We start from the raw sequence: 18,537 nt of genomic DNA, 5'->3' as shown, positions 1-18,537 counted from the left end.
CTCTCATCCCCATCCCCGCTGTCCCCGCCGCTGTCCTCCTCCCCGTCGCCCTGTGGCCGCTCCAAGAGGATGTCGACCGCCGCGGGGCCCGCTGCACGCCGAAACCCCGTCGCGCGGCAGCCGGAGAGGTGCTTGAACCGCTGCAGGCCCCGGTATATGCTGCCTCCCGCGGTGATGCGACTCTGGCAGCGCTGCCCCTGGGGCTGTCCGTCCAGCACCAGCTGCAAGCTGATATCAAGCGGCAGCTTCACACCAGGAAACCACGTCGGGACCAAGGCGACCGGCACCCCAAGAGCCTGGAGCTGGTGGTTGTGGCTGCTGAGGGTTTGGCTCTGCGGCCCACACAAGGGGAGAGGAGGCGAGCGGTTGGACGGGCTAAAGGGGCGCGGTGGGGAAACACAGGGTTCCAGGGGTGGGGGGAGGTGACCTGGAGAGGTTGAGGTGTCCGCACTGCTGCTTGCAACGCTCTGCCGCTGCGAACACGCAACGTGCAAGCAGCCTGTGATCTTGTGATCACGCTGTGGGTTCCGCGCCCACCACTCTGATGAGGGTCCCGACAGGCGCGCCATGCCTGGCCGTGCAACGGCCAATGCCACCGGCACCGCCACCAGCGTCGCCACCAGCGCCACCACCAGCGCCAAGCACGTCAGGTAAGCTGCCGCCAAATGCCTTTGGGCTGTCGCCCCCCACTCCCTGTCGTGTGTGCGCCTTGGCTGGCTGTGGCGCCATTGCTTGCGGCTGCGGTGCTGTTGAATACGTAGGGGCGCAGGGACGCTGCTGCTGGTCAGTTTGAGACGGCAGGGCAGCATCAGTGCTGGCGCCGCCCTCGCCCGTCGGGGAGGGAGACCGCCGTTGCCGCTTCCCATGAGCTCCGCTGCTCATCTCGCTGTTGCTACGCTTGATGTCACGCATTTGTGTAGACCTAAGCCGCAGTTCGGCTTGTAGCTATAATAGTATAAACAATGTGATACGGTGGGTGGCACGACGATCTGCATAACATGTCAAGTACACGTGTCAAGAGACGGTGCTTCGTGGAATCAAGCGTAAGAGATCATGCGAGCCAGCTCGCAGAGTCTATCATAAACAACCCTGCCATACGGTAGTAACCAGCCGGCAACCGCATCATATAGAAGCATCAACGAGTTTTCTCTCGCACTGAAATCGGTTTTGCAGCCTATTTCAGCACAGCTATGCTCCGGTGTTCAAAGCATGCTGCCCCTTTGCATGGCCTGCAATGCATGCTGTGCCTGCTGTGCACACTTTACTGCGATTGGCCGGTGTGGTGGTGGTGTCTTGCCATCACGCTTAAAACGTGTCAGACAGCCTGAATGTTGTCAGGGCGTTGTTGTGCCCCATTGATGCGCAGGCGTGCACGCACGCACGAGCGAGCGCGCGCGCGCGCGCCACGCACGCTCGCCCCCCCCCCCCCACCCACACACACACATGCACGCATGCGCTCGCGAGCGCCAGCTGCGAAAGGCGCCGTGCACCCCCCACAGCCTCACGCCCTCCCCCAACCATTGGCCTGTCGCACCTCCGGCAGGTTGTGCACCTGTTCCAGCCTGCTGTCCCTGTTGGTGGCCGCTGCCGGCGGCCACCAGAGCAGTCGGCTCGGCCCACGCGCGGCACAGGGGCGTCAACATCGTCCTCCATCGCGATAACGCGGCTGCTGCCGAGCGCTCATGCCGTTGCTGATGCTGTACTGAGCTCATGCCCCGTTGCTCTGCCGCACCTCGCGCTTCCGCGCGCGCACTCATGCACCTGTGCTGCCGCTTGGCCCCTCTTAGATAGATAGATAGACACATAGATAGGTTACTCATGCCATAGCATCACTGCCATCGGCCCCGCGCTCATAAGAGCGGACCCTCTTCTACTTTGCCCACCCTGCACTGCAGTGATCGACCCAATTATCATCGGGCCCACTGCAACGCCGCATGTATCTGTTGACAAGACAGCACCCACTGGGGGTGGCACGCGCTGGTTGACTTCCCCGAGCACGCAGACCTACGCGCTCAACCATGCTTCGTACCCCTGTCTGCCCATGTGCTGCCTGCACTCTGGTGCCATGTTTGGTTGCGCCGCAGACACATGCACTGCTTTGTTGGGGCCTTTCTCCACGCCTGCTTACAGAGACGCTCTCCGAAGCGTTCACCCGTGGATGATTGCTGCATCAAAACCAATGCTGCTCCTCATGAAGCTGCTCCTGCTGAGACTGTGGCTGTTGCTGGTGCAGCTGCCTATATTGCTGCTGTCTACTACTGCTGCTGCTCCCCTGCTGCTCCTGCTCCCCCCAACAAGCGGACCAGCAATGTGCCCAGCGCTCTGTCAACCACTGCCGGCCCTCGCCGCCATCCGCTCCATCCAGGCCCTCACCAGCCCCACCTCCCCCTTGCCACACGCGCGCCGCAGCCGCCGGTAGTCGGACACCACAAAGCGGTGGCAGCCCAGGGGAGCCGCCGTCGCCGCGTCCACTGCCAAGAGCACAGCATCCAGCTGCGCCTCTGGCAGCCCCAGCGCGTCGGCCGCCCTCTCGACCTCATCAAACACTGCTGCGGCGGCATTCGTCGCCTTTGCCGCAGCCGCCCCATCCTCCGCGTCAAACCGAAGAATCTCGCGCAGCTGCAGCGCGGTGAGCGCCGCGGACTGGGCGGCGAATGGCACCGACTGGGCCGCATCACCGCAGCTGGGCACGTGAGCACCAGGGGTGGCGCCGGCCGCTGCAGCCTCTGGTGGGTGGCTGCTGGGGCCTGCAGTGGGGTCGGCCACAGGGCGTGGCGAGGCGGGGGGCGCTGGAGGCTGCCGCGCAGGGGTCGGCATGGCATCGCGGGCAGGCGCATGCTCTCCGCCCTGGCCGCCCTGACGCTGCTTGCCGCAAGCGGCGCCCTTTGGTGCAGCTCTATGTACGTGCTGTCCTGGCTGGCTGCGCGGCTGGTGGCGGCCAGCCCCGGCGCCCCACCAGTGGCCGCCTCGTCCTTTGAAGCCATGGGCTGCTGCTGCTGCTGCTGCTGCTGCTGCTGCTGCTGCTGCTGCTGCTGCTGCTGCCGCTGACGTGGGGACGGCTGCTGATGGTGCTGCTGCACTAAATCTGGGTCTGGTTCCTGCCTGTGCTCGACCCCACGCCCTGACAGCGGCTCCACGTTGAGCTCCCCCTCCTGTTGCTGCTCTTGCTGCACCACTTGTCCCACGCCCGCGGGCTGATAAGCAGGCCCCGCCACCCCCGCACAATCGCGTTGCCGCTGGGCGGGCGCCGCTCGTGCGCCACCATGCTTGCTGCTTCGTGTCACCATAGACTGCCTCACCAGAATCAGGTCCAGCGCCGCTGACCCCTCGCAGCGGCGGAAGCCCGTCAGCGTGCAGGCCAACTTGCTGCGCTCTAGCTTCTGGATAGCTTCCGCTGAGCTGTCCTCCATGACTCTGAACTTGATACGGTTGTTCCCGTGCGCGTCGCCCACGATGCGCGCCTTGCGCACTTCGCTGCTAAAGCGCCCGCCATAGGCCCGCCCGTTGACCCTGAGCAGCAGGCTGACCTTGAGCGGCAGAGCACGGCCGGGAAAGCAGGCGGCCAGCAGGCCCACGGGGACAGACACGCCGGCGGGGCCAGCGCGTGGGAAGATAGCCTGGTCCTGATGGGGCAGGAGGGCAGCGACAGACGGCTTGCTGCAGCAACAGACGGGTTGCTTGCAAAGGATTTGGCAGGAGCTGTCTGGCGTATCAGACACAGGTGTCTGAAACCCGTGTCGAAATTCTGGCGGGTGCACGGCCTGCATCGGCACAACGGTCATTCGGGTGGCAGGGCGCAGGCTGAAGACTGCGCAGGCGCAAGTGAGCGCAGCCCAGCCCGAAGCAAGCGCTTCCCGGCTTCGAATGACGCCTCACCGTAGGCCACAGGTTGCCTGCTGCGCCAGAGCCGCAGGGAATCCGAGCCGCGGCGCCTCCAGAGGAAGCAGTGGGCCTTGAATAACGGCCCACGGCGGCAGCTGAAGGCCCTGAACTCCCTCGTAGCCGTGGGGGGCCGGGCGGGATGCTCTGCCTTGTGGGCTCTGCGCTGGGACCATGACCAGCGCCCTGCGCGTTGCACGCACTCTCCTGCAATGCCGTTGTAGTTTGCTGCTGCTGCTGCTGGTTCTGCTGCTGCTGCTGCTGGTTCTGCTGCTGCTGCTGCTGGTTCTGCTGCTGCTGCTGCTGCGGCGGCGGCGGCGGTTGTTGCAGTGCTGGCGGTTCCATGGCTGCCGGAGAGCACGGTGGCTCCTCCTTTATGGGCGACTTCCCCAGGCTGGCCCCAGCAGCGCCGTCGCTGCACGGCGGCGCCGCCGCCGCAGTCGCGGCAGGGGCGCAGGGCCGCTGCTGCTCGATGGGCTCTCCCCCAAAATCGGCGCCGGCTGCGCCGGCGCCAAACCGTGGCGGCGGCGTTCCCCCCGCGGGTGCCCTGCCCGCACGGATGGGGGGCTGCTGCCGCCGATTGTGTGCGTCCACCGCGTTGGCGCCACTGGCCTTGTCCTGTGGCAGAGGCGAAACAGAACTCCGTGGGCGCTTCTCACACCGGCCTTCACTGCGCGCCTGCTGCGCAGACGCCGGGCGTCGTGGGGCGAGGAGGACGTGTGCAGTCAGCGGGCAGTGCTGTGCACGCGTGCGATGTGGGGTCCCGTCCTGCCACACAAGCTGTTAAGAAGTGATTGAAAGGGCGGACCGGCCTCACCAAAGCAGCTAGTTGATGCGTGCTATTTGGCACGGTGATGCTGAGGCAAACATATTGGGCTGCGCCTGCAGCTCACCTGGGCAGACTCCAGTTCTCGCAGCTGCAACACCTGGCAGCCTGCGCAGACCCACCCCCACCCCTCCACCCTCATCATGGTGGAGCAGTCGAAAGACTCCCTGCACTCCACGCAGTGCCTGCACACATGGGGGTGGGATGGGGACAGCAGCTAAACGTTCAGCTGTGGGACAGCGCACCGGGTACGAATTCACGTAGCACCCCGCCCGGCGCATCAAGCGGCCGTCGCAAAAAAGCAGGCAAGCCAGCGACGTGAGCCGTTACATGTTTATTAATTTGAAAGGCTTCTGGCCAATGCTTGGAATGCGTATTTTGTGCATGCGTGAGTCAGGTGTCCTAGCTATTTGTTCATGCCGGTCATCTGAAGGTATCTAGGCATCCTACCAGCGTCTGCCTGTGGCAACACCACGGGCGCTCTGATGGTACTTGGCCTGGGGGCCAGCCTCCTCGGCCTGGGTTGCCCGCGTTGGACACAGCTGTGGCGCTCCATATCGCTGCCACAGCTGCTGCTGCTGCTGCTGCTGCTGCTGCTGCTGCTGCTGCTGCTGCTGCTGCTGCTGCTGCTGCTGCTGCTGCTGCTGCTGCTGCTGCTGCTGCTGCTTGGACGGCGCTGGAGGGTACTTGTCATACTCGCTCATAGGGGCAGCGCAAGGCGGCGGCGGCGAGGGCGAGGGCCGTCCTCGCTTTCTCCCTGGCGCTACAGAAGCGGTGCCGCGCGGCGGGCCGTCACGGCCGCGCTGCTCCTGCGCAGCTTCTGGCACATCTGTTAGGGCAGCGATGGTGGTGGAAGCTTCTGTGGCGACCGCAGTATCTCAATGAACGATGTGCGGTGAGCGAGGCGTCAAAATCTTGCAACCTCTCGCGCCATGGCGGCCTTCCAGTGGCTGGCCCAGAGCACACGCGTATGCTGGCATGCCCGTCCACACTCTGTCCTGCAACTAAGCAAGACGTGTCGTGGATCAGGGGCTCTTGATACAAGGGGTGGTCTCACCTGGCTGTCGGGGAGGCCAGGGTCTGTCGCCTCTGCTTCCACCTCCCCTGCTGCTGTCCCCGCCAGCCACAATCAGGCGGCATGAGTCATTCCATCCGAATTGGTCAGCCTCCCCATCGTCATGTAGCACTGCAGCTCGACGAGGGCGCCGTTACATTTATACATATGATGCACACGGGTCAAGGACATGAGGACAACGCCACAGCCACGGACCCAAGCTTCAGCTACACACGCCTTGATGCATTCAATGCCGCTGCCTCTGCTGCCTGGAGGGGTGTGGCGCGCCTCGGTCAGGGCGCGCGCGGGGGGCCGTGCCTTGGTCGAGGCGCTGGGCGTGCGCCAAGCGTGCGAAGCCGTCGGCCTCCCTGATCACCTGTGACTCTTCTAGAAAAGGCGTTGTAAGCACAGATGATGCCAGTGCACCACACGTCTCCCAGGTGGATGGCGCAGGCCGCGTGGACAGCTGGGGAGTGAAAAGAGCGGCATGGACGTGAGCACACACAATCTTCTGAGATCGGACATCAGCAGCAGAGCGCTGGGGGCGCAGGGGTTTGAAAGCAGCCGCAGTTCAAACCACACTAAGCACATGTGCGCAGTAAGACCCACCAGGTGTTCCTGTCACGACAGGCCACGGAGGCGGGTCCACCATGCCTCGCAGCCTCGGGCCACTCGTCCCGAGATCACACCGGCTCAATAACCACGCACAACTCCACGATTGTGCGCAGTAACCAGACCAAGACGCACTGTCGATCATGTGCGGAAGTAGAATGGCGCAGCGAGGTTGCCAGAGTGATGGCATCCCAGTGGTCCATCATTACTAATCTTATGTATAGTTTTGCATACGGTACACATCGCACACCACAACATGGCGCACACAGCGTTTGGCACAGTAACAGGTAGATTGTTAGAGGTCTCGAGCTGCAAGGTTGCTCACATACTTGTCGGCGCGTAACGATGACACCGCAGCTGGCGAGCCACTGACTCCTGAAGGCCTGGCCCTGCATGAAAATTCAGATGGCTGTGAGGACGCCGCCAACGTCCACCCAACAATGAAAAGTAATGCACAGCATTCGAGTGCGTCCCCGAAGCATCGCAGGTGACAGTCATGCCAGCCGTGCGCGTGCGGCACGCAATGCATGTGCCGTGCAGCACTGTGGCGCAATTCAACTTCAAATCATGCAGCGCAACCGCACCAATATCCATCCATCCTTGGGTTGAATGTCTCTCATACATACATTTATAGACTGCGTGGCAAACTTGCTGTAACAATTTGTATTTTGTAGCCAAAAGGCTTCGATTGCCACCCTCGCCGGAAACTTCAACAAACTTCAGCCGCTATCTGACATTTCAATTTCACTGATGGAAGGTGAACTCGACGAGAGCCGATACGTCACCTGTACAGAGTTCCACGTTTGCCTCGATCGACCCTTGCTTGCAGTTTGCAGCGGTATCGGACTATTGGCTGGGTGATGCTGCTCTGCAACACCATCGCAAATAGCAACCTGCCCTCATCGTACATTGTGATTTACTGCTGTGTATGTCTCCAAGTGCCATTGGCAATGCCACAGTGGTGCCGGCAGCGGTGTACTCTTCAGTGTCCTCTTTGATGCAGCAGTTGCATGCGCACATGCACTGCGGTCAAAGTTCGCTCCCAGCCTTGACGACGCGGGTGCCTCCACGGCCCACGATCTTGACACATGTTTGAAAATTGACTGGATCGTTCTTGGAAACGCGTATCCATGAAACCCGAATCATAACTATGACTAGTCTGACAGTCTTGCCAGATCTGGACTAGCTTGTTATTTGCGAGACCCTGATCTCGACAAGCGCCGCTTAGATATGGATATCTGAGCGGATTTTTGGAAATTGAGCCGCCTTGGGAGGCGGACAGGCGGCCAACATGAGCATGAGCTTGGCGCGCACCGCGTCCCAGTCCTCCGCTGGTGGATCGTCTATTGCGTCAGGGACATCCGCTGCAGTCAGGTAGGACCAATTATTAGATTATCGTTGGCAATACGCGTTCAGGGGGATGCGCATGCGTCACTTGCACAAGGCAGCGGTAACAGCGCTGCGTGGGTGCACCGCTGCGGCGGGATGGTGATGGTGATGCTGGCACAATCAAGGCATGCAAACCGCGCTCCGCCTGCTATGATGCGGCGCGTCCTTGATTGCCGCACACAGCGTCGGCGGCGGCGGGCGCGATGGGCTGGGAGATGAAGGAGACGCGCTTGGCTACACCCAGACGATTTGGAACGCAGTGAGTTGGTCATTGGTGCAGGTGTTGGCTGTACTCAGGCACAGCGGACGACAAGGAGGCGGCGGCAGCGGCAGGTGTTCTGGGCGGTGGGCATCGAAGCGCATGAGTTGCGCATGGGGTGTTGGCGGGGTGGGTGCTGCAGTAGGGGTTTGGGGTAGCTGCTGGGCGCAGTGCAGGACCCATGGCCCTGCGCTTGGCCGTGTAGGCATGAGCACGGCAAAGCCAGCCGCCCTGCGGCACAGCAGCTGCTGGCCAGCCGTCTATGCAATTGGCCAACCGCGCGAGCGCGGGCTCAAGGGGCATAAAGTGCCCTTTCAATGCAGACCGCGGGCCGCCGGTGCTGATGCATCACCCAATGCCTCCCGCTCCGCAGCTGCATCGGGGTCTCATGTGCAAGCCCCGCACGCACTTACAATGCGCATGCACTAATGCACAGACGCATGCGTGCCACATCAGACCGCATGCGCGCCCCATGCGCAATCTCGGACACATGCGCAGGCCTTTGGCATGCTTTGGACGCTGTCCAAGGAGCGCTGGGACTTCAATAAGAGATGGGTGGCCATACGGCTGGCCCTCGACCACCTGCAGCTGCTGGCACTGGTGCTTGGGCCCACGTTTGGCTGGGCCCTCGACTACAAGCAGCAGTGAGCGGCTGGCGCGCGCGTGTGAGGTTTTCCCCTCTTGGCTCTAAGCTGCGGGCTCTGGCGCGAGGGTTGGGGCCACTACTGGCTGCAGCCGCGGGCATCATCATGGGGTAGGGTTGACGGCTGTACTTCATGCCCTCTCGGGGCTATTCGCTGGACTCAGGTGGTGGGACGCGCTGGCGGCGCCACTGGTGAAGCCCCTGGTGGCGCCCCTGGTGAGGGCGAGGAGTGAGGGGAGGGCGGAGGCGCTCGGTGCGGCGGGCGCCAGGGCGGTTGCGCAGCGAGCGGCGAGAGGGGCGCGCTGCACATTTGGAGCGGCAGGCGGGCGCCAAGGCGCGCTGCAGGCGCTGTTCTTTGCGGCGTGCTGATCAGGGTCAGTCTGATTGTCTGAACACACAGGCCCGGGGCACACACAGTCGCTCGCCGCAGCCGGCTGCCGGCTGCTGCTGCATTCAGCATGCCTGCATCCACTTGTCACAGACGCCCCCGCCCTCCCCGGATGGCTGGGCACCTCAGGGGTACAAGCCGTTCCTGTGTCTGTTCTACGTGATCGTGGGCCTGGCGGGCGCGACAATGCTGGCGTGCGGCTTCGTGGCGTTCTCATTCGCCAGGAATGGCATATTCCCCAACAAATGGTGCGGCGGTGCGGCTTGCGTTGATCTGTCGGTCGCATCTCTTGGCTCCGCCATCGGCTCAGCTGGTCACCCATATGACTGGCACAAGCGACCGCGAATCGCCCCCAATCGCATGTGCCACTAGCCCACCAACTTCCGACCTCACCCATAAGCCTGGATAGTTCCAGAAGCGGGCTTTTGCGGGATGCTGCGACAATCCTAACCCTAATCCTCACCTCCCCAGCACGGCGGCCGCCACCCTCGCCACCCAACCCCCGCCGCCCCCCGCGCCCCGCTGCGCCGCGCACGCCCCGGCCCTGCAGGCCGACGCGCCTGCTGCGCGCGGTGTGCGGGCTGTTCTACGGCGCCTGCTACCTCGGAGTCCTCAACATCCTGGCGACGCCCCTCGACTGCCAGTACCTGGCGACCAGCTCGGCTGTGAAGATGACGAGCGCGGACTTTGCCGGCGTATGTGAGCGGCTCAGGGGGTGGTGGCCGTGTCGCAGGATTGGGCGGCGTGTGCGTCTCGGGCGAAGGGCATGGAGGGTGACTGCGCAGGCTCATTAGCATGTGTATTGTTGAGTGGAGGGATCTTGGAAGACTTTTAAGGCTCAGTGGCAATGTCGCATGAACACGCATGGTGGATCACCCCACTCACTCGGGACTCACGGGACCCCCGCCGCCGGCCCTCATGCTCGGCCGTCCCCCACCCCTCGTCCCCCCCCCCCGCCACCTGCGCCAGCCTGCAAGCACGCCCCCCACCTGATCCACCTCGGGGTGTCCGCGGTGATGACGCTCCTCGTGGCCCTGGTCGCCCTGCTCTTCGCGCTTTCCGAGGCGTCCTGCAACCTCGGCAGCCACCACCCCATGGCGGCCGGCCACGCGGGCGTGGAGGTCAAGGCGTGGCTGTTCAAGACTGTCATCGTGCTGGCGGCCAACCTGCTGACGGGCCAGAAGTGAGGGGAGATTGTTGGTTGGCTCCTTTTTTGTGCCAGTGTGTGTGAGGGAAGGATAGGAAGAGACCACACACACTCACGCACACATGCATGCACGCTTGTGCGCGCGCGCACACGCAGACACGCGCGCACGCACACACGCGCATGCAGGCAGGTACAGCCGATTGCGGTGGCAGTGGCGGCCGTGTGGCTCACATACATCTACATCAGATGGGTGGGTGCAGCCCTGTAATGGGCGACATAGTAGTCGGCAACGCAGCACGCGCTGGCCCTCGATTTGCAAGGACACAGAACGGTTGCGTGCAGCTTAGGTTGCTCTCACATCGCTTGCGCCCCTTGCGCCCCTGCGCCCCAGTCCACGTATTGCAACCGCACACGCTGACCTGCCTGACAATCCCCTGAAATCCAGGAGCCCTACCACTTCCCCTGGATGAACCACCTCCGCGCCGCCCTGTTTGCGGCGCCGGCCCTCATCTCCTGCGTCTCGGTCCTCCTGCTCTGGCCACCCTCCCGCGCCGACCACGCGCGCGCGTGGCAGATGACGGTCGCGGCGCTCGGGGCCGCGCCGGCGGCGGCGGTGGTGGCGGGGGTGGCGTCCTGGTGGCGGTGGCGGTGGGGCACGCAGCGGGCGCTTTGGGCCTTCAGGTTTGTGGTTTTGGATTGCAGGGGATGGACTTTTGTGACATCTCCATGTCCTTTTTTGCGGCGCGGGGGGGGGGGATGGTCGACAAGGTCAATGGCGTCGGGCGTGGTGGATGCGGCGGGCTTTACTTGCCCGCGCACTTCCATGTGTGCACTTTGTGCATGTACGACCGAAACAGGGTCAGGTGTGTGTGAGAAGAATGGGATATCGAGCTGCGAGGACGTGCAAGTAATCGGGCGCCTCCTGCCGGCATTCCACACACAACGCTCGACCCTCAAGACGCTCACTCCCCCTTCTCCACCCGGCCTCCCTTTCCGAACCGCGTCGCCCCCCTCCCCCCCCCCCCCCCCCCCCGGCGCTTTGCTCCGCCCCGCCCTGGGTGCCTGCAGGACTGCCGACCCCAGCCAGCTGGAAGGCCCCGCCCTGAAGGACCTTGTGCGCTTCGCCGGCCCCATGGAGGCCGACCTGGCCGCCAGGGCGGCCGCGCGCACGTGGACAGACTATTGGGAGGACGAGTTCGACTCGGAGGCGGTGGCGGTGGCCGCGACGATATACAAGGCAAGCGCGGGTGGTGGAATTGGGCGTTGATGCTTGTATCGGTTGATGTTGACGCCCTCAGCCGGTGGGTGTTTGCTGTGTGTGTGATGTTTTTAGGGCTGGGGTCGTGTTGGTTGTGCGCGTGCTTGTTTGGGGGAATTTTGGGGTGTGGGTCTGCAGGGGCTCTGCTGCGGAAAGTGCGGCTGTCACCCAGAGAGCCTGCAGCGCGCATGACCCAGGATTGTAGACTGCTAACTTTGATTTGACAGAAACAATGTGGCATGGCGCTGACAGCTTATGTGCAAGGCCGCATGGCGCTGTGCTACCCCCTGAAAATCCCATCCCCTTAGGCCTGCGCCGGCCAACCCCCACCTGTACCCCCCAATTCCTTGCATGGGCCCGCACCTTCGCCTCTCTTGTCACTCCCTCGCCCCCGCCCCGTTACATGAAAGCCGTACTCGCCCTTCAGAACCGCCACCTGCACGTGCGGCTCCCGCCCTGCCTGTCCCGTAGGCCGCCCTGATGCGCTTCGACCGCAACCCCGGCCTCATCCTGGCGAATGCATCGCTGATGATCGACGTCCAGGTGCGTGCGTGCGCGAGCATGGCGCACAAGGGGCGGCCATCTGTTTGCCACTAATGCCACTGGTCGACAGCATTGCTGGGCTCAAACTCAGTCAGTTGACAAGGTTGCTGGGCTGATTTGTCAGGTTAGAGCTGGGCGCCTCGTAAATGCTCTGAAGCACTTCTTCAGAAGGGTGCCGAATGCAACATGACTGCGCGCTGCGACCCTGGATACTGGATCGACGCCAGCAACACAGCCAGCATCCCACTTTCAATAACCTCCAATCCGCCTCGCCTGAGCTTATGACCTTTCAACCCTGTCTGACTCTGAAAACACACCCGCAAAACCGTGGGGATCCCCAAACCCGGCGGTCCATCCCAGGGCAACGCGCATGCGGGCAGCAGCCAGGTGCAGGCGGCAAAAAAGCTGGAGCCCAGCACGTGAGCCGCGGGGGCGCCGCCGCTGCGCGCGGATGCAATATCGAAGTCTCAGTTGGAAGCCGGCCGGGCGGGTGTCCCACAATTTGTCTGTTTTGCGGGTCATTCTCGCTTGCAGCACCCTGAAACAACTACATTTTTGCGGCCGCAGCGACTGTTGTGGCCACCCTCACGCGCCCTGCCGCCCAACGACAGGGCCCAGCGCTTTGTCATTTTTGTGCGGGAGCAGCAGCAGATGGCGCGTCTGCAGACCCAGGGCGCCGCGACAGAGTCGGCGCTGGACCTGTCGGCCTATGTCGAGTTCAATAGGAACTACAAGTGAGTGGCTGGTGCAATCAAGATTTTCGGGTCTGAGTGATCTTGGTGATGTGTGATCTGTGATCCGAGGTCTGCAGGGCCTGGTCTGACGTGGCGATCCCTGCAGAGCGGCGTGCGCGGCCCCCATCCTCAATCCTGGGGGCGTCAACGGCTGCCCTTGCCGCCTGGCTCGCTGCTGTTGCCGAAAGGCGGCGATGCGTGCTCGGCGCGCATGCGTCTTTGCACCTGTCCCGCCTGCGTCGCCTGGGCAGGTCGCAAACCGCTATGGCTCGACCTCCGAGGGGAGTCACAATCGGCCCTGTGCCAGCCACCTACGGCAGCCCACGAGCACGTTGTGGGACTTCAATGATGAATGACTTACTTTGGGTCTTGAAAACATCCGCCTGCTCGCGCCCGCTGCACACAACGCCCCACAGGCAGGCGCTGCGCGTGCACAAGTCGGCGCTCCACTCGGCGCGCAACTTCTGGCGCGCGCTGCTGCGCGCTGACGTGGCGTTCAACGACATGGTCAAGGGGCTGGCCAAGATCGAGGCCGCAAAGTAGGCTGGTTCATGACATGCAACCAATCTCAAAACCAATCTCAGATAGAAAATGCCAACTCATTGGATTGTGGGTGCATCTGCCAAAAGCATTTCGCTTGGACAAGATGGTGGGCATCCCTGACCGTTGAGGGGCGCCGCCAGTGGGGGCGCTGCAGGAAACAGTGGGTGGGGCGGGCAGCCGAGCCGCTTCCGGGGCCGGCCGCTGGGAATTGGTGCCTAAAGCCTGCCTCCTCCTGAATCCTGCACCCCAACTCTGAAACCCTGGCGCCTGTTACGCTTGTGGTACCCTCTCTCTTCCAACTCCTCCCGCCTCAGGCAGCGCTGCGACCGCAACTACCAGCTGCTCTTGGAACGCTACCCCTCAAACGTCAAGGCAAGACATGCTCTCTTTGTGACTGGGGCATTCTCTTGTTGTCACGCCTCTCAAATCTTCATAGGCGGTGCAGGGCGAGGCGCTTGTGGGGCCAGGGTGTTCAAGTGGGGCGCACCTGTGCAGAGCAGCGGAAGCGGCCGTTAGTCACCTGCTGCTGGCAGTCCAGAAGCGGCGCCGCCAACCCGAAAGCCCCGACTTTGTGACGTCACACTGACATCATCAACGCGTGCCCCCGCCCCATGCGGCCGCTTAGGTCTTGAGGGCGTATGCCAAGTTTGTGGAGGACGTGAGGCACGACCCCTGGGGGGCTTCAAAGTACCACAGGTGCGCATGTGCGCGCGTGTCTGCATGTGTGTTTTGAGGGGGTCCAGCGAGATGAATAGAGCGTTTAGGCGTTGTTTCCACTACGCGGGGGTTGGCTCATGGGCTGCTCTTTCACCAACGAGGTGTTTCTCCTGTTCACAGGAAGGGGCTGTGGGGTTCACCAGGGGGCGCTGTTTGGCTGTTGTGCTCGCATCGCGTGGGCGCCACTCACTGCAGCCTCCCAGGACACGGTCCTCCAGGGAAGTATAATCCAAGACCTCCTTGACGAAGGCCCCCACCTAAACTGTCAAACAAGACTCATTGCTACCCTCTCCCTGCTTTGCCACCCCGTTCTCACTCTAGAATATCACGTCTACAAAGCAAACCCAACTGAACCCAACACAGCACACCAGTTAAAACACACCACCTCGATACCCCTGCAAAACATACGAAAACGAAATGCATGCGTGCAGCGAGGCGGACCATCTTGAGGAGCAGGCAACCTCAGGGGTGGCCGGCCTTGGAGGCGGCGGCAGCGGCGGCGACGGCGCGGCGGCGCTCGACGGGGGAGTCGACGGCGGCGCTGCCGCCGGCGCACAGGACCCATCGTTGGTGCGGGGGCGCGCCCCGCCCAGGCGCCCTGCGTTGCTTCTTCTCAAAATCTGGTGTTTTGCAGGACAAAAACAGAATCCAATGTTGGCAAGGCAGGGGCCGCATGAGAAGGGGTTGCGCAGTAGCGGCCGCACCCCCCCTCCCCTTGTAAGGGCCGTCGCTCTACAAAATCGTTGATAGATCAGAGCTGCCGCCACTCAAGCCTGCACCTCTCAGCCAGGCACATGGCTTACGTCCGCTGGCACCTGCAGGTCGACGAGCGCACTGCGTGTGTCTGCATCATTGACGCGGGTGGCACCATTCAAATGGCCAACAAGGTGGGGTTGTGTGGCGGTGGCTAGAGTGCGCGTGTACTTATATCTGTGTGCGTGCGAGTGCGTGTGAGTGTGTGTGTGTATGTGTGTCTGTGTGTGTGTGTGTGTGTGTGTGTGTGTGTGTGTGTGTGTGCGCGCGCGCGCACGTGCGTACGCGCATGCATGACTTGGTATGTATGGTCATATTGCACGTGCATTTGGCGCCATGCGGTCGCCAGTTGGGTCAAACTGCACGGGTAGATTGGGCCACACGCCGCTGCCCATCCCGATGCCGGCAGCGGGCGTCGCCAAAGCATCACAGCTCAAATGGCAGCCGCTGAAGCAACCCTCTCGCTGTTCACAACCAAGTATTTCCATACGGTAAGCATTCAATCATCATCATCATTCCATTTGTCACGTTCAGAACCTCCTGAAGATGTTTGGCTACAAGAAGGCTGAGCTGGAGGGCAAGAACATCAGCCTGCTCATGCCGCAGCCCTTCAGGTGCAGCCGGTCAGGGAGGGGTGGTGGCACCCGGGTACATAACCTAAAACAGAGTGCAAACCAGGCAGCTGAACGAGCCTGCCCAGGAGCAGTGCTGCCGCTCGTCTGCACGCGTGGGGTTGGGGCAGCACGGTCGCAAGGCCAACGCTAGTTGCCGTGCTGATCGCGCACCCCGGCTGATGATTGGGCACGTCCTGCTCATGCCCATCCCCGGTGGGCGAGGTAGGCATACCCCGTGCAGCCACGACGCACGTGCTCAAGCACACTCACAGAACCCGCAACGATTCTGCCGCACTCACCCCTGGCCCCTGGCCTCCCCACCACAACCATCGCAGCGGCCGCCACAACTCGTACCTCCGAAACTACGTGACCACCGGCAAGGCCAAGATCCTCGACACCCAGCGGCAGGCGAGCGGGCATGGGCACGGCCCGGGGACAGATCTAGAGATCCCGGTCCGGCAGGGGGGGCCGATTGCGAGCGGGAGGGTTCCTTGAGTGTGGAGAAGGCTGCTTGCCCCCCCCCCCACCAATGATCCGTACCCGCCAGATGAGTCTGCTGTGTTAGCGACAGGAGACTCGTGTTGATCCCCGACGCTGCGGCCTTGCAACGCCGCTGGCACAGCGGCTGCATCGACACGGGGCCTTTACCGCGCCTCACGTCTGCGTTAAGGGCCGAACCAACCACCGCCCGCCAGCGCCGCCGAGGCGAAAGCAAGCATTGCGCGCTGCTCACGCACGCGCCCTGCTGCATGTGCACACTCCAAGCTCGTAGCTACCATCCGCCCGCGATTCATCTTTTACAGGTGGTTGCGCTGCACAAGGCTCGGTATGTGTTCCCCGTGAGCATCTACGTCACCAAGTGAGTCGTGTCACCTTGGACGACGGGTGCCACGCAGCCCCCAGGGGTCGACGGGCGCCAGGGTTGCACACCGCTTTGCTGGATGGCGGTACCAGTTTGATAACTTTGGACGCGCTAAGAGGGACGGTCGCCTGGCTGAACGTGATGCACTCCGTTATTTCCTGCAGGGTGTCCGGCGGCGGGGCTGATGCGCTCTTCATGGGATCCATCGCCCCTGCAGCAGAGGTTTGACGCTCGGCTGTAGCAGCGGGGGTTCTGGGGCAGAGGAGGGGCGGGTCGCTGAGGCGCGCCCAGGCGCGTAATGTTGCACCCAGCCTGACGTTCCCCCTGCTTTCTTGCTGCTGCGTTGCAGAGTGCGAGATAGGGCGCAGCACACCGTCCTCAAGACCCTTCACCAGCCCTTCTACCCTTTCAAGGCCGTCTGCTCATGGCAAGACACTCGCCCATTGCAACACAACACAACCCCCTGCCCAGGACCCGGGCACTGTACGCGCGTGGGTGACGAGCGGCGGACTGGCCCTCTGCGTGGACCGGCGCTTTACGGACTGGCTCGGCCGCGGGCAGGCGGACTGCGAGGGGCGGCCCTTCGCGTCGCTGGCGGACGAGCCCCGGCGCCTGGAGGAGTGAGCGGCCGGCCGCTTTGGATTTGTCTTCAGTCGCCGGCGGGAAAGCTCTCTGGGTGGCTCTCAAGGGCGCGCGCCGCAACGCCCACGATCGCCTGCGACGACAAGCTACTCAGACACCTCCATCATCAGCCGAAATCGCCTCAGGCTCCAGTTCCCCTGCTTTTATTTCAACCCGCAAACCGTGCTCTGCCTCGGTCATGCACCACTGACTCCACTGATCACCCCCATCTCACAACCACCCGCGTGGCAGCCTGCTGCTGAGGGCGTCCCAGGCCACGGCCGAGGAGCTGCATGGCGGCAAGGTGGCTCTGCAGGTGCGGCCATTGCGTCAGCAGGGCAATGTTTATCGGGCGGGGCGACATTAAACTGTGTCACTCGGCCGCCTCGCATGGGGCGCCGTGTTCATGCACCTGCCTGGCGAGGGTGCGCGTCCCTGGCCAAGGCTCCGCGCTGCTCGCCCCTCTTTCAGCCATGCGTGTTTGTCAGACGACACCGCGTGCCTCCACACCGCCACAACACCCACTGTTGTTGCCGTGGCCGGCTCACGGCTGTTATGTCACTGTGACCTCACCGCAGGGCGTGGAGCTCGTCCACAAGTATGCAGGGACGGTGCGCGTCGACATCACAATCGACCTGGGAGGTGAGGGTTCTGCAGTTTTAAAGTCGAGGGTGTAGGCTGTTGTGCACAGCAGCCGCATCCTTTACTGCACATCCAGAAATCCGCGTCGGCCTCAGCCGACACATAGTGGATGGCTTGGATGCTTCAGGGGCTGCTGCTTTGGTTGCTGCGCAGCGAGCCCTGAATGGGAGGTGGCTGCAGGAGCACTTGATCCAGAGCAAGCACGTTGATGCCTCCCAAGCAAGCTGACCGCCACTTCACAAGAATACGGAATTCACAAGAATACGGGATACCAAGGCGTGCTGCGGAAGTCCGAATTTTGCGTGCTTCATGAGCGCCACGCCGCCTGGAGCCTCTACATGCATGCCGACCTCTGCCCGCGCCGGCGGCCGCCCTGCCTGCCCGCCCCCAGGCACGGACGACCAGCGGCTCTTCGTTGCGTCGCTGCGGCGGCACGGCCACGCGGATGACTACCTGATGGCCCTCGACAAAAAGTGAGTCATGATGATGCAGCATGAGTCACAAGGTGGCCACAGGTCGATTTGCGCAGAGGTGCTCGCATCACGAGTGCTGCTTCTGCGTATGGCGGCGCGCGGTCTTGGCGTGCCTGTGGGCTCAGCGGACGCTCGGGGAGGCCCCACACACATCGTGCCGCCCCCCTCACCAGCGCCCCGGACCACTCCTGTGAACCGGCCACTCCACCGAGCAACAGCAAGCGCCCAGCCCCGCCAAGGGCTGCTTGAAACCCCACTGCCGCGGACGCAATCGATCGGCATCGACCACCATACGTTGATCCGGCTCCTCACATCGACAGGGGCCATGTGACATACGCCACGTCAGCGCTGGCGACGCTGCTGGGCACAACGCCCGAGTCCATGGCGCGGCAGGAGGTGGGGCGCTTCATGGCGCAGCCGTTTGCCCAGCTGCACTCAAAATGGTTCAAGGTGGGCAGAGACGGGAAGGAGCATGGGATGGGGTTGTGAAAGTGGGGGAGCGCGTGCGCAGGAGTGCGTGCGCACGGGCGGGTGGGATGGCAGGCAATTGGGTGCGGGCAAGCGCGCACGTGTGTGTGTG

At 63.1% G+C, this 18,537-nt stretch overlaps 3 protein-coding genes across 3 annotated transcripts; 2 read left to right on the top strand and 1 right to left on the bottom strand.

Annotated features, from left to right (window-relative positions):
• Positions 1-2,325: 2,325 nt before the first annotated feature.
• MNEG_4105 (hypothetical protein) lies at positions 2,326-3,410 on the bottom strand (the record flags this gene model as incomplete). The annotated part of the gene is made up of 3 exons (XM_014047417.1): positions 2,326-2,747; positions 2,957-3,044; positions 3,300-3,410. The coding sequence occupies 3 exons, from the start codon at positions 3,408-3,410 to the stop codon at positions 2,326-2,328; spliced, it is 621 nt and encodes a 206-aa protein (XP_013902871.1).
• Positions 3,411-8,526: 5,116 nt separating this feature from the next.
• Positions 8,527-13,275, top strand: MNEG_4104 (hypothetical protein; the record flags this gene model as incomplete). Its single annotated transcript, XM_014047416.1, has 12 exons — positions 8,527-8,663; positions 8,827-8,878; positions 9,144-9,298; positions 9,601-9,749; positions 10,020-10,233; positions 10,384-10,447; positions 10,643-10,878; positions 11,266-11,413; positions 11,927-11,998; positions 12,359-12,417; positions 12,610-12,732; positions 13,149-13,275. The coding sequence occupies 12 exons, from the start codon at positions 8,527-8,529 to the stop codon at positions 13,273-13,275; spliced, it is 1,536 nt and encodes a 511-aa protein (XP_013902870.1).
• A 1,511-nt stretch (positions 13,276-14,786) lies between these two features.
• Positions 14,787-18,446, top strand: MNEG_4103 (hypothetical protein; the record flags this gene model as incomplete). Its single annotated transcript, XM_014047415.1, has 10 exons — positions 14,787-14,879; positions 15,280-15,359; positions 15,695-15,812; positions 16,163-16,218; positions 16,386-16,443; positions 16,693-16,841; positions 17,095-17,158; positions 17,421-17,484; positions 17,876-17,957; positions 18,278-18,446. 10 exons carry the CDS (start codon positions 14,787-14,789, stop codon positions 18,444-18,446), a joined length of 933 nt encoding a protein of 310 aa, XP_013902869.1.
• Positions 18,447-18,537: the final 91 nt, after the last annotated feature.

This window comes from Monoraphidium neglectum (assembly GCF_000611645.1).
Source record: "Monoraphidium neglectum strain SAG 48.87 unplaced genomic scaffold scaffold00552, whole genome shotgun sequence".
In the NCBI taxonomy this organism is placed as follows: domain Eukaryota; kingdom Viridiplantae; phylum Chlorophyta; class Chlorophyceae; order Sphaeropleales; family Selenastraceae; genus Monoraphidium; species Monoraphidium neglectum.
The sequence above is the reverse complement of the archived record's forward strand: the minus strand, read 5'-3'. Positions and strand labels throughout refer to the sequence as shown.